A 16170-nucleotide genomic window follows, 5' to 3' on the forward strand; every position below is an offset into this window, starting at 1 on the left:
CTCCCCGCATACCTGGATGCATGCTAACTAAACAGCCGTTATTTATTGTTGGGCAACTCAGTCTCTGTTTCTCCTTTCATTTTCAGTCCTTCTTGCTGGGCTCCTGGGTCTTGTCAGCCTTGTTTGACCTGGTCCTTGTGGAAGCTGTCCAGTATTCATTTGGAATCCCCGTGGCCAATAATTTGCCTTCTGGATTGTAAGTGGCTCATGGTTTGGAGTTATTTATTTAGGATTCTTAAATCTGTTTGAAATACTGTCATTCACAAACTTTCACTAAAGGTCTTTTAAGCTGGCTGTGGTGGCCACTTTAGTCCAGGCGCTTGGGATGTCTGTGATCTCAAGGCCAGCCTGCTCTCCATAGCGAGTTTTAGGTCGGTCAGGGCTACCTAGTGAGTGAGAGTCTGTCTAATAAAAGAGACTTTGTACTTTCAGATATAGTAAGTGTGTGTGTAAAGAAAATCCAGCGTATGCTTACATATCCCTCATGTTCCTAAGATAATCAGTGTCATGGTTCTTCCTTTTTCCTTTCAGTCATTCTGTAATTTGTTTGTTTGAGACAGTGTCTCGTGTGTAACCCAGGATGGCCTCTAATTCACAGTTCTTTTGTTCAGGGTTTCCAGGGGCTGTGGTGATAAACCACTCTGAATTCCTCAAATTTAATTTGTTTTGTGTATTTTTATAGTGATATTTTGCTGTTGTAATTTTATGAAATAATTAAATAAAAAAATCCAAATTTAATTAGCCCTAATAACAAAATAGATGTCCTGGAATTGAGTTTCTGAAGGGACTTTTAGGTTGTTCACCCAGGGTAGAGCCACGTCAGTGCACAGGTAACGAAAGCTTGTGCTTCCTGTAGTCACCGACGGCAGTCGTGCTTGCAGAGCTGTGGGCGCCTGCAGGAGACCTAGCGCATATCAGGATTAAGTAGATGAGCCTGTGTTTGAGAGGCGCGCACAGCAGCGTGAAATTGGGGAAACTCGATATTTAAAATTCTGTGTGCACCAACTTTAGGCTTGTTCTAATTTTACAGTGTGGGTTTGAGAACTGTAGGGTGCATTAGGTCCCTTGATTCTAAAGCTAGATCTCTACTGTAGATAAATGACTAGTCTTACGTCAGACACCTCCTGAGCAGTGCCCTTCACTGTTAGTAACGTGTGGTTCTGTGTGGCCTTGTCATTAGTGTGGGGACGGGTGTGTGGGCTGCTGCTCCTGTGAGCAGGGTGTGGTGCTAGAGAAGGATTCGGTGTTCACCTCGGCACTTGTTTCTCTCAGAATAGCTCTCATCTGGCCTGTTCCTACTGGTTCCTAACAAAGGCTACTTACTGAGTTTTGAGGCATGTGTGTGATGTGTTGGTGTAAGAATGAGACTGGATAATAGTAACACCAGATCCCTGAAACTCACACAGGGGGAAGGAGAGAAGTAAGTTGTCCTATGACTTCCATATGTGTGCTGTAGCCTATGCGTGTATACACGCACACATACTTGCACACGCACTTGCACACACACTGAAACATCCTCACACACTTCCACACACTTGCACACATACCCACACACATTCACACAAACTCACACACACATTCTCACATACACTCACATACATACACATTCTCACACACGTACACACTAAATATCAGCGTTAAGAAGGGAAACAGCTGTCACAACTGTGCTAGGATTAAAGACAAAACAAATAAACAAAAATCCCCAAACCTTGAATTTCCGTTGTCTTTGGATAAGGGTCAGACTCCACAGGTCCCATCTAGAGGGGGAGGAGCAGACAGCAAGGACTTTGCCATCACAGATTTGGGTTCCAGCTGTGCCGCTTACTAGTTCTGTGACATCTCGCAAGTGCCTGGACTCCATTGTTTCTGAGCTCGGTTTCTGTTGACCAGCACCCATGACGTCTGTCAGTTGGAGGTGCTCTACTGCACAGGGCCATGAGGGGCGCTAAGCAAGCCCCGTGTTTGGTTTCCTTCTTTCCTTGAGCTCTGCTCTGCAATCTGATGCTGTCACTCCCAGCCTCCCCAGTCATCTTGCTCTTGGCTGCCTCTTGTTGTTTGACAGAATGGCTTATCCTTTTGTGTGCGTTATGGCAAAAGTTTTACTAACTCGACGAATATTTATTGCGTTTACTTGTTTTCATATCATAGAATTCTCTTTTTTGACCCTCTGTGCTATTGACTAGGTCCTTGAGAAAGAGCCTAGGTCTGATACGTACTTGGTGAGCTCAGAAGACTCTGAAAGGATCGTTGCCGGTGAGCCCCAGTTAGACTCTGAGGCAAGGTTGTTGATGTCTGCATCGTTGGTCTGTGCTTTCTGTAGCGTTCTGTGCAGAGACTGCACCTGACATCGAATGGACGTTCACAACTTAATGCAGAAAAAACTACTTTGCTTTCAAAGTAGCTACCTTATTAAAAGCTATATATGTGAACTGTGTCTAGTAACCTGTGCTTGACAGGTTTGCCCTAATAGTCCTATTGTTTATTACTTGTTAGTATTTGTATACGGGTGTTTTCTAGGTTCAAACCCCTGCAGAATAATTGAATTTGAATTTTTTCATATGTTAGAGTGTGTGGCACTGGTGAGATCGATCGCTGGGTAAAAGCACTTGCTACTAAGCCTGATACCTGAGTGTGATCCCTGGAACCCACACGGTGGATGGAAATAAGTGGTCTCTACACACATGTGGCACACACAGGCCCAGATGTATACATACACAATACATACATTTCAAAGAGCGTCTGATTACAGTGCTAATAAATTACACTTCCAGAAATTTTTCGTTGCGTTTAATTTCCCTGTGAGGACCACAGGATGCGGTTCTTCTCATCGCCCTGTCTGCACTCTCAATGTGCTTCACACTTCCACACCACTCCCAAGGAAAACCTTCTGGAAGGAGCTCGCAGAGAATGCGCCCAGGAGTAGGTTGGTCTGAACAGCTGAAAACAGGCTTTGCCCAGGCCTTTCCCTCCCTCTAGGCTGGAAGTCTGATGCAGGGCCTCCTCACATGCTAGACTAGTGCTCTGCCACCCAGTACTGTGCATATTCGTACCCTGAACTGCATAGGAACTACAGCCCCCGCCCCCCAATGTTATTAAAGGATTTTACTCGCTTGCGTCTGAAATCTTCCCTTATTTTCCTCTGTTGAGAGACTGCATCAGAAACCCCCACCTTTGCTCCCTCATCCGATAGTCAGGACGTTTTTGTAAATGGTTTGCTTATCATTGAACAATTGGTATAGACCTGAAGGGAGTAGAGGCAGGTGGGTCTCTGAGCTCCAGGACAGAAGAGTAATGGAGGTGAGTTTGTAGAGGAAGCTTTCAGCTGAGTCGCTTATGTTTATGTGATGTTCACCTCCTTCGCTTTAGACAAGAGTTTCTTTATGGAGAATCCAAATGGGTAGGCCAGGATCAGAGCTGAGATTCCCCAACCAACATGTGGCCTGGAAAAACCTTTACAATGTATCTTTAGCCGTGTAAGAGCAGGCTGCTGGTAGTGTGATTAACAAGTTATCTGAGCACTGCACAGTCACCTTCCCAACACTTGCCTTAGGTCAGGGTTTGGGAGGCAGCAGGCGCTTGTTGAGAGAAAGGATGGGGCCGCTGGAGCCCCCTGCTGCTGTCAGCCTCAGCCGTGTCCTGTGGTGGGCTGAGCAGAGTGTCGGAACCTTGAGAGCTGATGTCTGGAGCAGAGCACACGGAATTTGGACCGCCATCCCAAGGGTGAACTGACAGAAGGGATCTGTCAAATCATTCTCAACAGTAACTTACTTCTCCCTCACTTGTGTGCAGACGTTAATCAAAACATGTTAAGGCATTTCACAGCCTGCTCAGATGAGGCTTGGGATGGAACCTGATTTGGGTGGCCCTCCCCAAGTAATTCATGAACTTGTTCTTTGTATTTTTATTGATGTTTTTGAGACAGAGTCTCACCACGTAGCCTGGACTGGCCTTTGTCGGCCTTTTGAACGCTGGGGTCACAAGCATAACCCCCACAAATGGCTCATGCACATGTCTTGTACAAGGTGTAAGATAAAAATAAATGAGCATATCAGAATACTCAGGGTTTAATTATGTTGCTGGAATAATAAAATAGCACAGAAGTTTTTAAAGTTATTGTTATTATTATTTTACCAGAGAAGAGGCTGGATGATACAGAATCCCGACTCACCCAAGAGTAGGTAGACAAAGAGTTTTAATGAGATTAAAGACAGGTTGCTTGCTCTGACTCATAGCATTTCACTGTTCACATTGCTAAGTGACCGTAAGCTGCCGGATCGGAAGCTTTTCCTGCGCACACTGCGGAGGTAATTGCGGTACAGCATGACGCTGATGACCCTAGCCTGGAACTGTTTGGAGACGATGTAGTAGAGGACCACGTCCAGGCAGGTGCTGAGGTTCATGAGGAAGGTGGTGAAGGCGCCCCAGGGGCTGTAGCTGTTTTCCTCCCCGCTCAGCATCAGGAAGGCGAAGCAGATGTGGAAAGGCACGAAGCAGATGAGTACCTGCACCAGCAGGGTGATGATGATCCGGATGGACTTTTCCTTCACCTTGGGCGTCAGCTTGGACGTCTGCCCTCGCAAGAGGCTGTGGGTGATGACCACATAGCACCCGATCATGATGAACAGCGGGATCAGGAAGAAGAACACGAGCCGGGTGAAGTTGAGCACGTTGACAGCTTTTAAGTGGATGATGTCCGAAATCTTCAGGCAGGTGGCAGGCGAGGAGGCTTTGTCGGGGTCTTCGTAGAGCAGGAGCAGAGGGACAGTGGTGGTCAGGGTCATTATCCAGACCCCCACACAGGCCAGCACAGCCTTGCAAGTGTTCTTCAGTTCCTTGGCGTATTTTGGCTGTACTATGGCCATGTATCTGTCAGCACTGATGAAAGCCAGAAGCCACAGAGCCATGCTCGGGTAAAACACCACCAGGGCCCCAAGAATGTGGCAGAAGTACTCCCCGAATGGCCATTCACCTTTTGCATAGTAAAACATCCGAAAGGGTAGACTCAGGATAAATATTAAGTCTAGCAGGGCGACGTTCATCATGTAGACAGTCACGGTGGTTCTTTTCTTGGTCGTACAGCTGAAAACCCATAGCGCGGTGACATTAACAAATAATCCAATCAGGAAGATGCAGCTGTAGAAGACCAGGGCCGCGATCTTGTACTCATCTGGGTGTGCGCTGTTAGAAAGGATCACCTGGTCGCGGTTGCTGGGGGTGGTCATCTTATAGCAGGCCGGTGCCCATGGTGCGTGGGAACTGTGAGGACGAGTAAGGAAACGGGGATAAGAGCTTGGTTGGAAACGGGCTCAACAGCATCAGGCATCTCTGCTGTTAGTGAACTTTCATATCCAAGAGTCCAGGTGCACCCCTTAGTAGTTTTCAAGAACATATGCCCTAGATGTCATTGTTATTGTTTACTGATTTCTTTAGTTTCTTTCCTCCTTTCTCCTTTCTTCCTCCTTCCCTTCCTTTATTTTTGAGAAAGGGTTTCTCTGTATAACCCTGACTGTCCTGCAAGTCACTATTTCAACCAAGCTGTCCTTCCCCTCACAGAGTTCTACCTGCCCTGCCTCCTGAGTTACCTGTGATTAAAGGTGTGCACGACCACACCCAGCCCCAGTCAGTTCAGGTGCCCTCAGGCACCACGATGCTCTGGGATTTTTGTCCAGTTTCATTGACCTTGCTTATCTCTCTCTTTCCCAAATAATCAATTAAGAGACAGTGAGAATTCTCTGTAGTACTGGGGAAAAGGCCCATCTGGATTTTAAATCCTATAAAATGGCTTGTCAGTTTTTATCATTTTCATTCTCTTTATTTTATAACTCAGATAAGCAATGTTCAGATACTTTTCCTTCACTGAATACAATCATAATTTACAAAGCCCGTACTAGAACACTGACGGAGCCAGAGCAGTGGAGACAGCAGCTCTCGTGTGTGAGCGCGAGGAACTTGGGTTTCTCTTGCTGCTCTGTCTCTGCTGCCCCTCTGGCACGTGATAGGAAGTGCTCGGAGGTCTGTGAGCGTTGGGTGAGCTGACCCTCACAGCCCTGACCTGCCTTGTCAGTGAGGTGACCCTCACAGCTCTGTCCCGCCTTGTCAGTGAGGTGACCCTCATAGCTCTGACCCGCCTTGTCAGCGAGGTCTTGTAGTTCTCCGTTGACCCCACACCTTTTCTTGAAGTTGCAGACATTTCTCCCAGTGTCACCCTAAACTCTCTAAAGATTGTCGTGGTCTGGACTACTGTGTCGTGGTCTGGACTACTGTGTCGTGGTCTGGACTACTGTGTCGTGGGTCTGGACTACTGTGTCGTGGTCTGGACTACTGTGTCGTGGGTCTGGACTACTGTGTAGTAGGTCTGGACTACTGTGTAGTAGGTCTGGACTACTGTGTCGTGGTCTGGACTACTGTGTAGTAGGTCTGGACTACTGTGTCGTGGTCTGGACTACTGTGTAGTAGGTCTGGACTACTGTGTCGTGGTCTGGACTACTGTGTAGTAGGTCTGGACTACTGTGTCGTGGTCTGGACTACTGTGTAGTAGGTCTGGACTACTGTGTCGTGGGTCTGGACTACTGTGTCGTGGGTCTGGACTACTGTGTCGTGGTCTGGACTACTGTGTAGTAGGTCTGGACTACTGTGTTGTGGTCTGGACTACTGTGTCGTGGGTCTGGACTACTGTGTCGTGGGTCTGGACTACTGTGTCATAGGTCTAGGCTCTCTATGATTCTGTCATGGTCTACCAGCATCCTGGAGCAACAAGTAGACAGTTCAGAGTATCTGAGGCAGGGGCTGACATGTTTTGTTCCCCAGCATGCAGTTGCATCAGTGGGGCAGAGAAAGCAGTGCTTTGAGGATGTTTTTCTAGTCTAGTTATTGCTCCTGCTGGCCTAGAAGCACGTAAATTCTGTCAAAGTCAAGTAGGCCTGGAAGTCCTTACTTGTGTATATAGAAACTAATAATCCCACCATTGAAAGTATTTATTTAGAAAAGAAATAAGCTGGACGATTGTGGCGCACGCCTTTAATCCCAGCACTCGGGAGGCAGAGGCAGGCGGATCTCTGTGAGTTCGAGGCCAGCCTGGTCTACAGAGCTAGTTCCAGGACAGGCTCCAAAGCCACAGAGAAACCCTGTCTCGAAAAACCAAAAAAAAAAAAAAAAAAAAAAAAAAGAAATTAGTTTAATAGTGTTTATAAGTAAGGCGCTGTCAGTGTGAAGAAATTCCCGGGGTGCAATGCCAGCAGAGACTTAAAAATGTTCACTATGAAGAGATGGAACCTGGAGACATCTCTTTGCGATACGGGGGTGTATGAGAAGTTGTCTTTACCAGCATCGCTCTGTAGGGTGCTCATCTCTGATTCAGCCTGGGATATCTTCTCAGTGGAACTCACGGGGGGGGGGGGGGGGGGAGGTCACAGCCCATGGCCAGCTGATGACCGTGGACAAGCGTGAGGTCCGTGTGTTCTTCCCTCCCTTCTTCCCATAGTTGTTTGTCCCATGTTTGGCTTAAATCCTATATATAAAAACCTGTATTAACATTTCCAAATAAAGCTGAGAATGGTGGCACACGCTTTTAATCCCAGTGCTTGGGGCAGAGGGAGGCAGAGCTCTGCTTGAAGCCGGTTTGCTCTACATAGTGAGTCCCAGGACAGCCAGTGAGGCCCTGTCTGAAAAGTGCCCCCAGTCATTTCTATAACTAGAATATTAGTTTCTACCCAAATGATAAAATTGCTGCATAGGAAAGTTAATTTTTTATTATTAAGCAAAGGTTACTTAGAGGCTTAAACGTTTTAACTCTCAGTGGACTTTACAATAGCATCGCAGAGTGAATCTCGGACACTGCTGTGGAAACGCTTGCACATATAAACCAGCTTGGCTGCCCTGCCCTCACCCTCCCTCCTGGGCCCTTTTCTGTAGCCCACTTATCACCAGTTCTTGCTTGTGACTTTGCTCCAGTGTGGTGATGTGTCTTGGTGTTACCGTACCGGCTGTGTTCTGCAGGGTTTTGCTCCAGTGTGGTGGATGTGTCTCGGTGTTTCTGTACTGGCTGTGTTCTGCAGGGTTTTGGGGAAGTGTTGAAAACTGACTGGCTTTCAGGTTAACTTTTGAAATACTTAATTTCATGATTATCTGTAGTTTTTTTCTTGAAACCAACAAATTTCATGAAACAATATAGTTGATACCACATGACAAAGACATCGAGATATCTTATGATGTATTGTGTCATCAACATTGTGCTAAACGGGTGGGGGAAGAAGGACTGGCACCTCCCGTGCTGAAAGTGGGAGAAATGGCCCTCCCCAGGGAAGAGCCCACAACTGGCTATCCGGTACTGCATAGCCAGCCCTGAAGACTTACATACAAGTAACATCACACAGACTGAGCAGGACATATGTGTGCGTGTGTTTGTGTGTACATGTGTGTGTACGTATGTGTGCATGTGTGTGTGTAACTACAATTAATGAGAAAGGCCATGAATTTGAAAGAGCAAGGAGGTGTATGGGGGGAGGATTTGAGAGGAAAGGGAGGGAAGAAATGATGTAATTCTAATCTCAAAAATAAAAAATTCTAAAACTCGGGTCTTACTGTCAACATAAAACACTGGAAACGAGTGCCAGGTCCTGGAGAAAGGACAGCTGCGTGTCCCAGGGTGTCGTCTGATGATGATTTACCACCAGGTTGTTGGATGACGCTTACCTCTGCCGATGTGCGGGTCCCGTGAAGAGCTCTCGGAGCTTGGGTTAGTGGTGCTTCTGTCTCAGCTCGCTGTGCCGCTGTGCTGTGGAAAGGCTCTTGGAGATGTAGTACCGATATGGAGCTGTCTGGGGCTGAGTGCTGCACAGCCTCTTTCAGGAAGTGCTCTGAAATAAGGTTCTCAGCGTGGGGCTTTACCCTGGATGTGGTTTTTTTCTCTTTCACAAATGATTTGTTTATGAAGTCCTGCTCTGCTCAGGCTCCTCTTGAAATGATAGCATATCTTGAAGAAAGGCATAATGAACGGAAATTCCTGTTTTGATGTCAGAAGTCTGTCATTTATAGAAAGGAGATTTGTTGTTGGGCAGAGCAGGGTTCGAAGCCTGGCCTCTCTCTAGGCTGTTGACTGTGTCCAGCTTTGGTGTTGGCCTGTGTGGTCTCTACAACCGAAGTACACAGAATCTACTCCAGAAAAGTCCCGCCTGTGAAAGGCACCTGCCACTCAGGCTCCTCAGTCGTCTCTCCCAGGTTTGTGAATTGCATCATGGCGCGTCTCACATTTCCAAATTCCTGGCACCTCCAGCTGGACTCCATGGCTGCCTGCTTGCGCTCTGTCCTGCAGATCTGTTCCTGAGCCTGTGGCTGCTTCCCACCACTCTGTCCCCTTTCTATCTCAAGGATGTCTAGCAGTCATCTTTTTTTATTTCATTTTACTATTTTTTTTTTTTTTTTTTTTTTTTTGCCTGACTGTCTCTGCACGTCTTCGGAAGGACCGGGTGAGTGATTGGAAGAATTTGCATATAGGAGTGTCCTCAGCTAAGAAGGGAAGTGAAACCTTCCAGAGGGGAATCGAGCAGCCCAAATTGTTGCTGTCTAGCTAAGCTGCACTTAACTTTCTCTTAAAAGTGAGCTGCCTCTTGTCCAGTTCTAAGTGTCTCAACATCAGTCACACAGGGTTTGCCAGGTTTTAAAGGCTAACCAAGCACAGCTCCTCCTCTGTTCTCAATAAGGGATTTAATACAGCCACAGCCACCTCATCCTTCCTCCCCTTGGAGACCAGGATGGCCTTGAACTGCACCTATCTCCCAAGTGGTGGGTGACAGGCGTGAGCCACCACGCCCTCCTTGAACTTGCTAGTTTGGGAGCCTTGCTGTCAGGAACCATGGGGGCCTCCCAGAGTAATGTACTCTGGAGTCACTGGAGGCCACTGCCATGCTTCCTGTCAGTGAGGAAATGGAGTGCGGTACTCAGGCTGCCCGGCAGTCTGCTACTGCAGTAATGACTGCCTTGGCTCGTCTTTTAGATGTGACTTCATCACTGCTAAATTACATCATAAGTGTTCTCTCCGGAGTCACGTTCTTTCCTATGCCGCACAGGAGCCTGACTGGGACCCGGTGCATTCTCAGCTACATCACACAGTCCAGGACGAGGTTTCTGACAGGAAGTGCTGCAGGCTCGTGTCTGGGGTGTTTCTCATTAAGACATGAGTCTTTTCCTGCACATAGCATTCTTAATTGAGAATTTCCATTTTTTTTAGTGCAAGGCACCAGGCAGATTAGGAACTTCCCAAAGGCTCAGCGGATCCACCTGTAGACCGTCTCCTTGGCTGCCATGACCAGCTGCCGTCTGTCCTCTGCCATTTCTCAGACTTGTTCTCTGCCCTCTCATGCTGAACTGGCCTGGAAGATTCCTTGACCCAGCTCTGGGCCGTGTGTTTGTGTCGATGTCCCACGTTTAGTTGGCTTTGATGCCTTGACAGAACCTGTGCCAGCTCTCAAACAGATAAGGAGGGGAACAGATGGAGAGGGAGGGGAGTGATGGACAGCTGCAGGGACAGCTCGAGACCTGGAGCCTAGGGGGAAGGTCTGTGTGTGTGGCAGTCCAGAGCCCTTCACCGTGACTCTAGGTTGGGAAGGGTCTCGGAGTAGGTCAAGGGTCAAAGTTTAAGTCTCCTTTGCCTGTGGGAAAATCTTACTCTCATACAGGAACTTCAGGGCTGTTCCTCACTATGTTTTGGAATGTGAGAGGAACTTGATTCCAGCCAAAGTGGCTTCCTCGCATTCCCAGGGGCCTTAGGTTCCCTTCACTTATCAAATGTTTTGGTCTGTGTGGGTGAATTTTTATTTTAGTATGAGAACCCAGCTTTTGAATATATAGGATTTAGCTAGGGCAACATTGAAGGTAGAGACGGCGTTACTAGCTGTACAGCCTGCCTCTGTGGAAGACGCTCCTTGGGTAAAGCTTTGTTTGTGCCGTGGGCAGGTGTGTCACGGTCACATCCTGATCCCCAGCCAGCACTGCGGCCAGAGACGGCTGGAAGGCTGTGCACCTGGCCTGTCCCAGCGTGGGACAGTGGACAGCAAGCGCTCAGAGACCGGCCCACAGCCGTCCCCATGGAGACGTGAGAACCACAGAGAGAGCTACACTAGGGAGGAACCCTGCCCCCCCCCCCCCCCCCCCCCCGCCCCTGCCCCAGCACTCTAACGGGACAGGAGAGCCCTCATCTCTGCTTCTCACTTTCTCGGACCAGCCTCTCAACTGTTGCTGCTTCAGAAGGGCAGGGCTCAGGAGTTGAAGGTCAGGGTGTTTCAAATAGTAGGAATTTCTGAGTAAAGTCTGAGCGATGATCTAGATTCATTTTTTAATCCCAGTGATTTATAGACATAGTCTTGTAGCCACTTTGAATGAAGAGAAGCTTCCTTTAATTTCCTAAATTGTCTGTGATTTAGCCTTCCCCATTCTGTCTCTTGTGTGCAGCTTAAAATGTTGTGAACATATAATTAGACAGTTACTTACCCATAAAGAATGACTTGAACCCAGATACGACAGTCAGTATGGCAGATAAGTTTAACTAAGCAGCGAAGTCACAGACTGCCCTTGGAGTCTAGAGAGGACTCCACCTGGCACTTACCATAGACTGCCCTTGGAGTCTAGAGAGGACTCCACCTGGCACTTACCAGTCCTGTAGCTGCTGAAGTCTTGTGCCCCAGGCCAAGGGCTCACAGAGGGTTCTCCCTGAGAACCCAGGGCTATTGTGACGCTCTTGAAGTTTCAGTTAAAGGAGATGTGCGGAGGACCGAGGACATTGCGTGTAACACTAGGTCTCCGGTCAGAAGAAAGAGGACTTGGGTGGGCCAGTGCTGTCATTGGATCCTCAGGCCTCCCAGAAGTCCCTGTGTCAAAAGCTTAGTCCTCAGCCTGAAATTTATTCTCAGAAGGTGGTAGGGACCTTTAAGTGGGAGGTCCTTGGGGGCATGCCCTCAGCGTGGGGTCTGAGATGCAGCCAGGAGATAAATGGTTTGCTCTACTTTGCACTCCCTGCCTTGACGTGTGTGATCCTTTTCCACACACTTGGGGCACTGGGGCCAGTCTCAGATGGAAATCCTCTAAAACCGAGCCAGAATAAACCTGTTGTGTTTAGAGGTTTATCTTGGTTACTCGCAACAGTGATTTAAAGCTGACTAACCATGACTGATAAAGAAGTAAGAGCGTTGTTTCCAGGCTGTTTAAATACAAGCCTGTTTTCTGGTATGTGGGAAATGGGGGATTTTACTGAATTGGCTTCTGCATGCTAAGAGTGCATCCGAACATCTCTTAATGACTTGATGTGGATTTTTCCTGCCATTATGTATATCACTCAGAAGAGCAGTGGAAGGGTCCCCATCAGGCAGGTCTTCATACCCATGATCTCGTTCAGTTTCCTGCTGTCCCCAACGTGTGCTGAAGGCAGACTCTGTGTGGTGTGGACGGCACGGCCCGGAGATCGTTTGCTCTGTGCCAGATTGTGCACCATGGTTGTCTTTCCACCCCAGCGCTGTTACAGTTGGTCCTCGGAAATAGCGATTTCTGAGGGAACAGACCGTTCTTTCCTGTTCTCTCCTCACCACAGAAGACTTACTTCATAGCTGGATTCCCCCAGCCTGTGGATCTGCATCTAGGAGGAGCTCTGCCATCTAGTGGCCGAGAGGAACAGGCTCTCAAACAAAGAGAAAACGAAACCCCGAGTGTGTCCACATCATCAGCAATCACGCATGTCTGCTAATTTCATCTGTGCACATGAAAATGAAAACTAAACCTGCAAAATAACATTGCTCACCCGTAAGAATGCTTACAGTGAGGAAATCTTTTTTTTTTTAAATATTTATTTATTTATTATGTATACAATATTCTGTCTGTGTATATGCCTGCAGGCCAGAAGAGGGCACCAGACCTCATTACAGATGGTTGTGAGCCACCATGTGGTTGCTGGGAATTGAACTCAGGACCTTTGGAAGAGCAGGCAAATGCTCTTAATCTCTGAGCCATCTCTCCAGCCCCAGTGAGGAAATCTTAACATGTGTGTGGTGGCAGGAGTTTAAACACGGAAGACCTTTTGATATCAAGTACCAAATCTGAGCTGTACAGATGTCACAGCTTGGGCCACTCCTTGGTACCTCGCCAGTGAGACTGAATGTTTATGTGCCCCAGGAGACAGGAGAGCATTCTTAGCAGCGCTGTGTGTAAGAGCTCCTGAGTAGGAGCAGCCCAGCCTCCCCCAGCTGCAGACTGCTATCAGGTGTGCACACAGCAGCATGCTCTTCCTGCCCAGTGATGGACCCTCACGAATGAACCTTATCACAAAAAGTGGCACGAGAAGAAATCCCTAATGAGTGATTCCATTTTCTGTGGCTTCCACAAAGTGGCCAGGCTGCAGTAAGTGTGTAGGTGGTCACTGCTTTGGTGGGTAGAAACAGTATGGATATAGCAGGGGCCCCTGTGGCAGGACCTGAGGACAGTTGCTTAGTAACCTAAAGAGATGCAGGCAGGAGATGATAGAATCCGGAAGGAGAGAGCCCTGTGAATCGGCTGTGTACAGAGGCATTGACTAGGCTCTCTTGCAGGAAGGAGCCAAGGAATAAATAAGCCCTCACCTCACACAGCTCCCACCAGCCGCCCTCTGCTCTCTTTACGGAACTCGGCTGGAAGCCAGGGGCTCCTTCAGCCTCAGGGGCAGGACAAGGCCAGGAGGGGAAAGAGGCAGGCGGTTTTTGAGGGTGCCGCAGTTTCTCTGTGTGTGGTATATCTCCTGTCCTTTGCAGGAAAGTTTGGGTGTCAGAGTTGACCGGCTGGCATGAGGCGGCTACTGCCTCTGAAGCTCTTTGTGGAGCTTGACTTCCACCACCTGGGGTCTCTGCAAACTGCTGTGTACCTGGTAGCTTCTGTCCTGTGTTCTGTGGAAACCAGATGCTAGTTGTCTTTGTCCCTGCCTATCTGAAACGTCCCTGCAGCAAGTGTGAATTTCCCTGTCACCTGGGCCTGGGTGGCTGTTTGAGCCTTGCCTGAACCATGGCTCATCCGGGCTGGCTTACTAGCCTTGGCGCCGTGCAGTTGCATAGAGAACCCTCTTTTCACCTTGCGATGCAGTGTGCACTTTGGCCTCCCAAATTTCCGAACGAGTATAAATGAATCTCTTTGGATGGGGCATGGCAGAGTTCTCTGCACTTAAACCTTCAATTACCTGGACTACTCCTCTCTGGGAAGACTGGGCCCCGTCGAGCTGGGTCCTTGCTGCCCTGTCCTCACTGGTCCTTTGTTGGGGTCTTTTGCACGTATTTTCATTGTACTTTATGTTTATTTTGAAGTTCACTTCCTGAAGACACAATCAGCCTGCTGTGGCAGGGGGCATCCGTGTTGTTTGTTTTTCCCTTGCTGATAAACTGCACTGGTTTTGTTAAGCAGAACTGTCCACAGGTCTTCCTCTCCAGACTGTGAAGTAATTGAACACACTGACAGTTCAGGTGACGTCTGCAGCGGTGCTGTCTGCTTACTGTTCTTTTTGTATGGACAGTCTCTGCTGGTTTGTCTCCAGCAGGCTGCTGGCCCTGAAGAATCCCAGCAAAGACAGCTCAGCGAGGTGCTTAAACTTAGGTGTAGCTCAGTCAGCGAGGTGCTTAGACACGGGGGTAGCTCAGTCAGCGAGGTGCTTACACATGGGGGGGCCTGAGTTTGCTCCCCAGGACTCTTGTTCATTCTCTTGTTTGTTCATCCGACTGCCCACCCAGTCAGCCACTCGCTCACCTGTCCACTCACTCACTCACCCACTCACTCTTATATCCAAACTTGATGGCTTTAATCCAGTGCTGGGGAAGGAGTGGCAGGGGCAGCTCAATCCTAGGGCTTAATAGCAGTCAGCTTGGTCTGCTCAGCAAGTTCCAGGCCCGTAGAATACTGTCCGGGCCAGTGGACAGTGCCTGAGAAAAGATACCCCGTGTTGCCCTTTGACCCTTCCCACACATGTGCATTGTGTGTGTGCACGTGCGCGCGCACACACACACACACACAGAGGAGTGGCTGGGGAGACACACAGGGCAGATTACTGTGGTGTTTCTTTGTGTAGCAAGGCATTGCCCTTGTCTGTGTACGTGGTTTTCTTTCTAACACTGTCACACGTTGTCAGGGATTTAGAGTTAGTAGCAGGAGGTGTCAGTGGCATCTCTGTGTTTACTGATCCTTGGCTGCTCCTCCCTGTTGTTTCTTCTCATCTCATGTGCTTTATTAAGAAAGAGCTGGCATCTCAGAGATTTCAGTGTCTGGCACAGTGCTTCCCGTTGGAGACCCTTGGTTATAGACTTAGTGGTCCAACCAGGATGAGTCTTCCTCAAGTTGTGCTGTGGCTTACAAACGGATGCCTGTTGTTTTTAGACAGAAGTCATCTTAAAGACATCAAATGGTAACAGTGTTCGTTGGTTAGATTGATCAGCAGGCTTGTCTCAAAGGGGTGACAGTGTTCGGGGGTGCTTAGATCGGTCAGCAGGCTTGTCTCAAATGGTGACAGTGTTCGGGGGTGCTTAGATCAGTCAGCAGGCTTGTCTCAAATGGATGCTGTCGAGGCTGTCTGATAGGATGTTGCACTTTTACAGATGGTTAGTGACACTTGATTCTTTTCCTTTAGCCTGATTTTAAATCTCATTAAATTGAAACAAATTAATTGAAAATAAGAAATATAATAATAAAGTTTGGTATAGGAGTTCCTTCTGTTTGTGTGTTGCTTTCATTGGTTAATGAATAAAGAAAACTGCTTTGGGCCTGATAGGGCAGAACTTAGGTAGGCAAAGTAGACAGAACTAAATGCTGGGAAGAAGGGCAGAGTTAGAGAAGCCATGGATCCTCCGCTTCAGATGGACACCGGTTAGAATCTTGCTGGTAAGCCACAGCCACATGGCGATACACAGATTAATGGAGATGGGTTAAACTAATATGTAAGAGTTAGCCAATAAGAAGTTAGAGCCAATGGCCAAGTGGTGTTTCAATTAATACAGTTTTTTTTTTGTTTTGATTTTTCGAGACAGGGTTTCTCCGTAGCTTTTGGTTCCTGTCCTGGAACTAGCTCTTGTAGACCAGGCTGGCCTCGAACTCACAGAGATCCGCCTGCCTCTGCCTCCCGAGTGCTGGGATTAAAGGCGTGCGCCACCACCGCCTAGCGAATTAATACAGTTTCTTTGT

The 16170-nt window shown here is 48.1% G+C and overlaps 2 protein-coding genes across 2 annotated transcripts in view; one reads left to right on the top strand and one right to left on the bottom strand.

Annotated features, from left to right (window-relative positions):
* The window catches only part of Ubac2 (UBA domain containing 2), a 158651-nt gene that overhangs the window by 36400 nt on the left and 106081 nt on the right, over nt 1–16170 (top strand). The window contains exon 4 of the mRNA XM_041669088.1: nt 87–196. Within this exon, the coding sequence (XP_041525022.1) occupies nt 87–196 (110 nt within the window). The remainder of the gene's footprint in view (nt 1–86; nt 197–16170) is intronic.
* Gpr18 (G protein-coupled receptor 18) lies at nt 4159–8786 on the bottom strand. The gene is made up of 2 exons (XM_041669099.1): nt 8692–8786; nt 4159–5256 (listed from the first exon to the last, which is right to left on the bottom strand). Exon 2 carries the CDS (start codon nt 5220–5222, stop codon nt 4227–4229), a length of 996 nt encoding a protein of 331 aa, XP_041525033.1. The 5' UTR covers nt 5223–5256; nt 8692–8786; the 3' UTR covers nt 4159–4226.

Source organism: Microtus oregoni, unplaced genomic scaffold (assembly GCF_018167655.1).
Source record: "Microtus oregoni isolate MIOR12 unplaced genomic scaffold, Mior012 000001F_ref0000356, whole genome shotgun sequence".
NCBI lineage: Eukaryota > Metazoa > Chordata > Mammalia > Rodentia > Cricetidae > Microtus > Microtus oregoni.

Coding starts and splice junctions, on each gene's coding strand:
- Gpr18 (XM_041669099.1), bottom strand. CDS start 5,222: ATGACCACCCCCAGCAACCGCGACCAGGTGATCCTTTCTAACAGCGCA.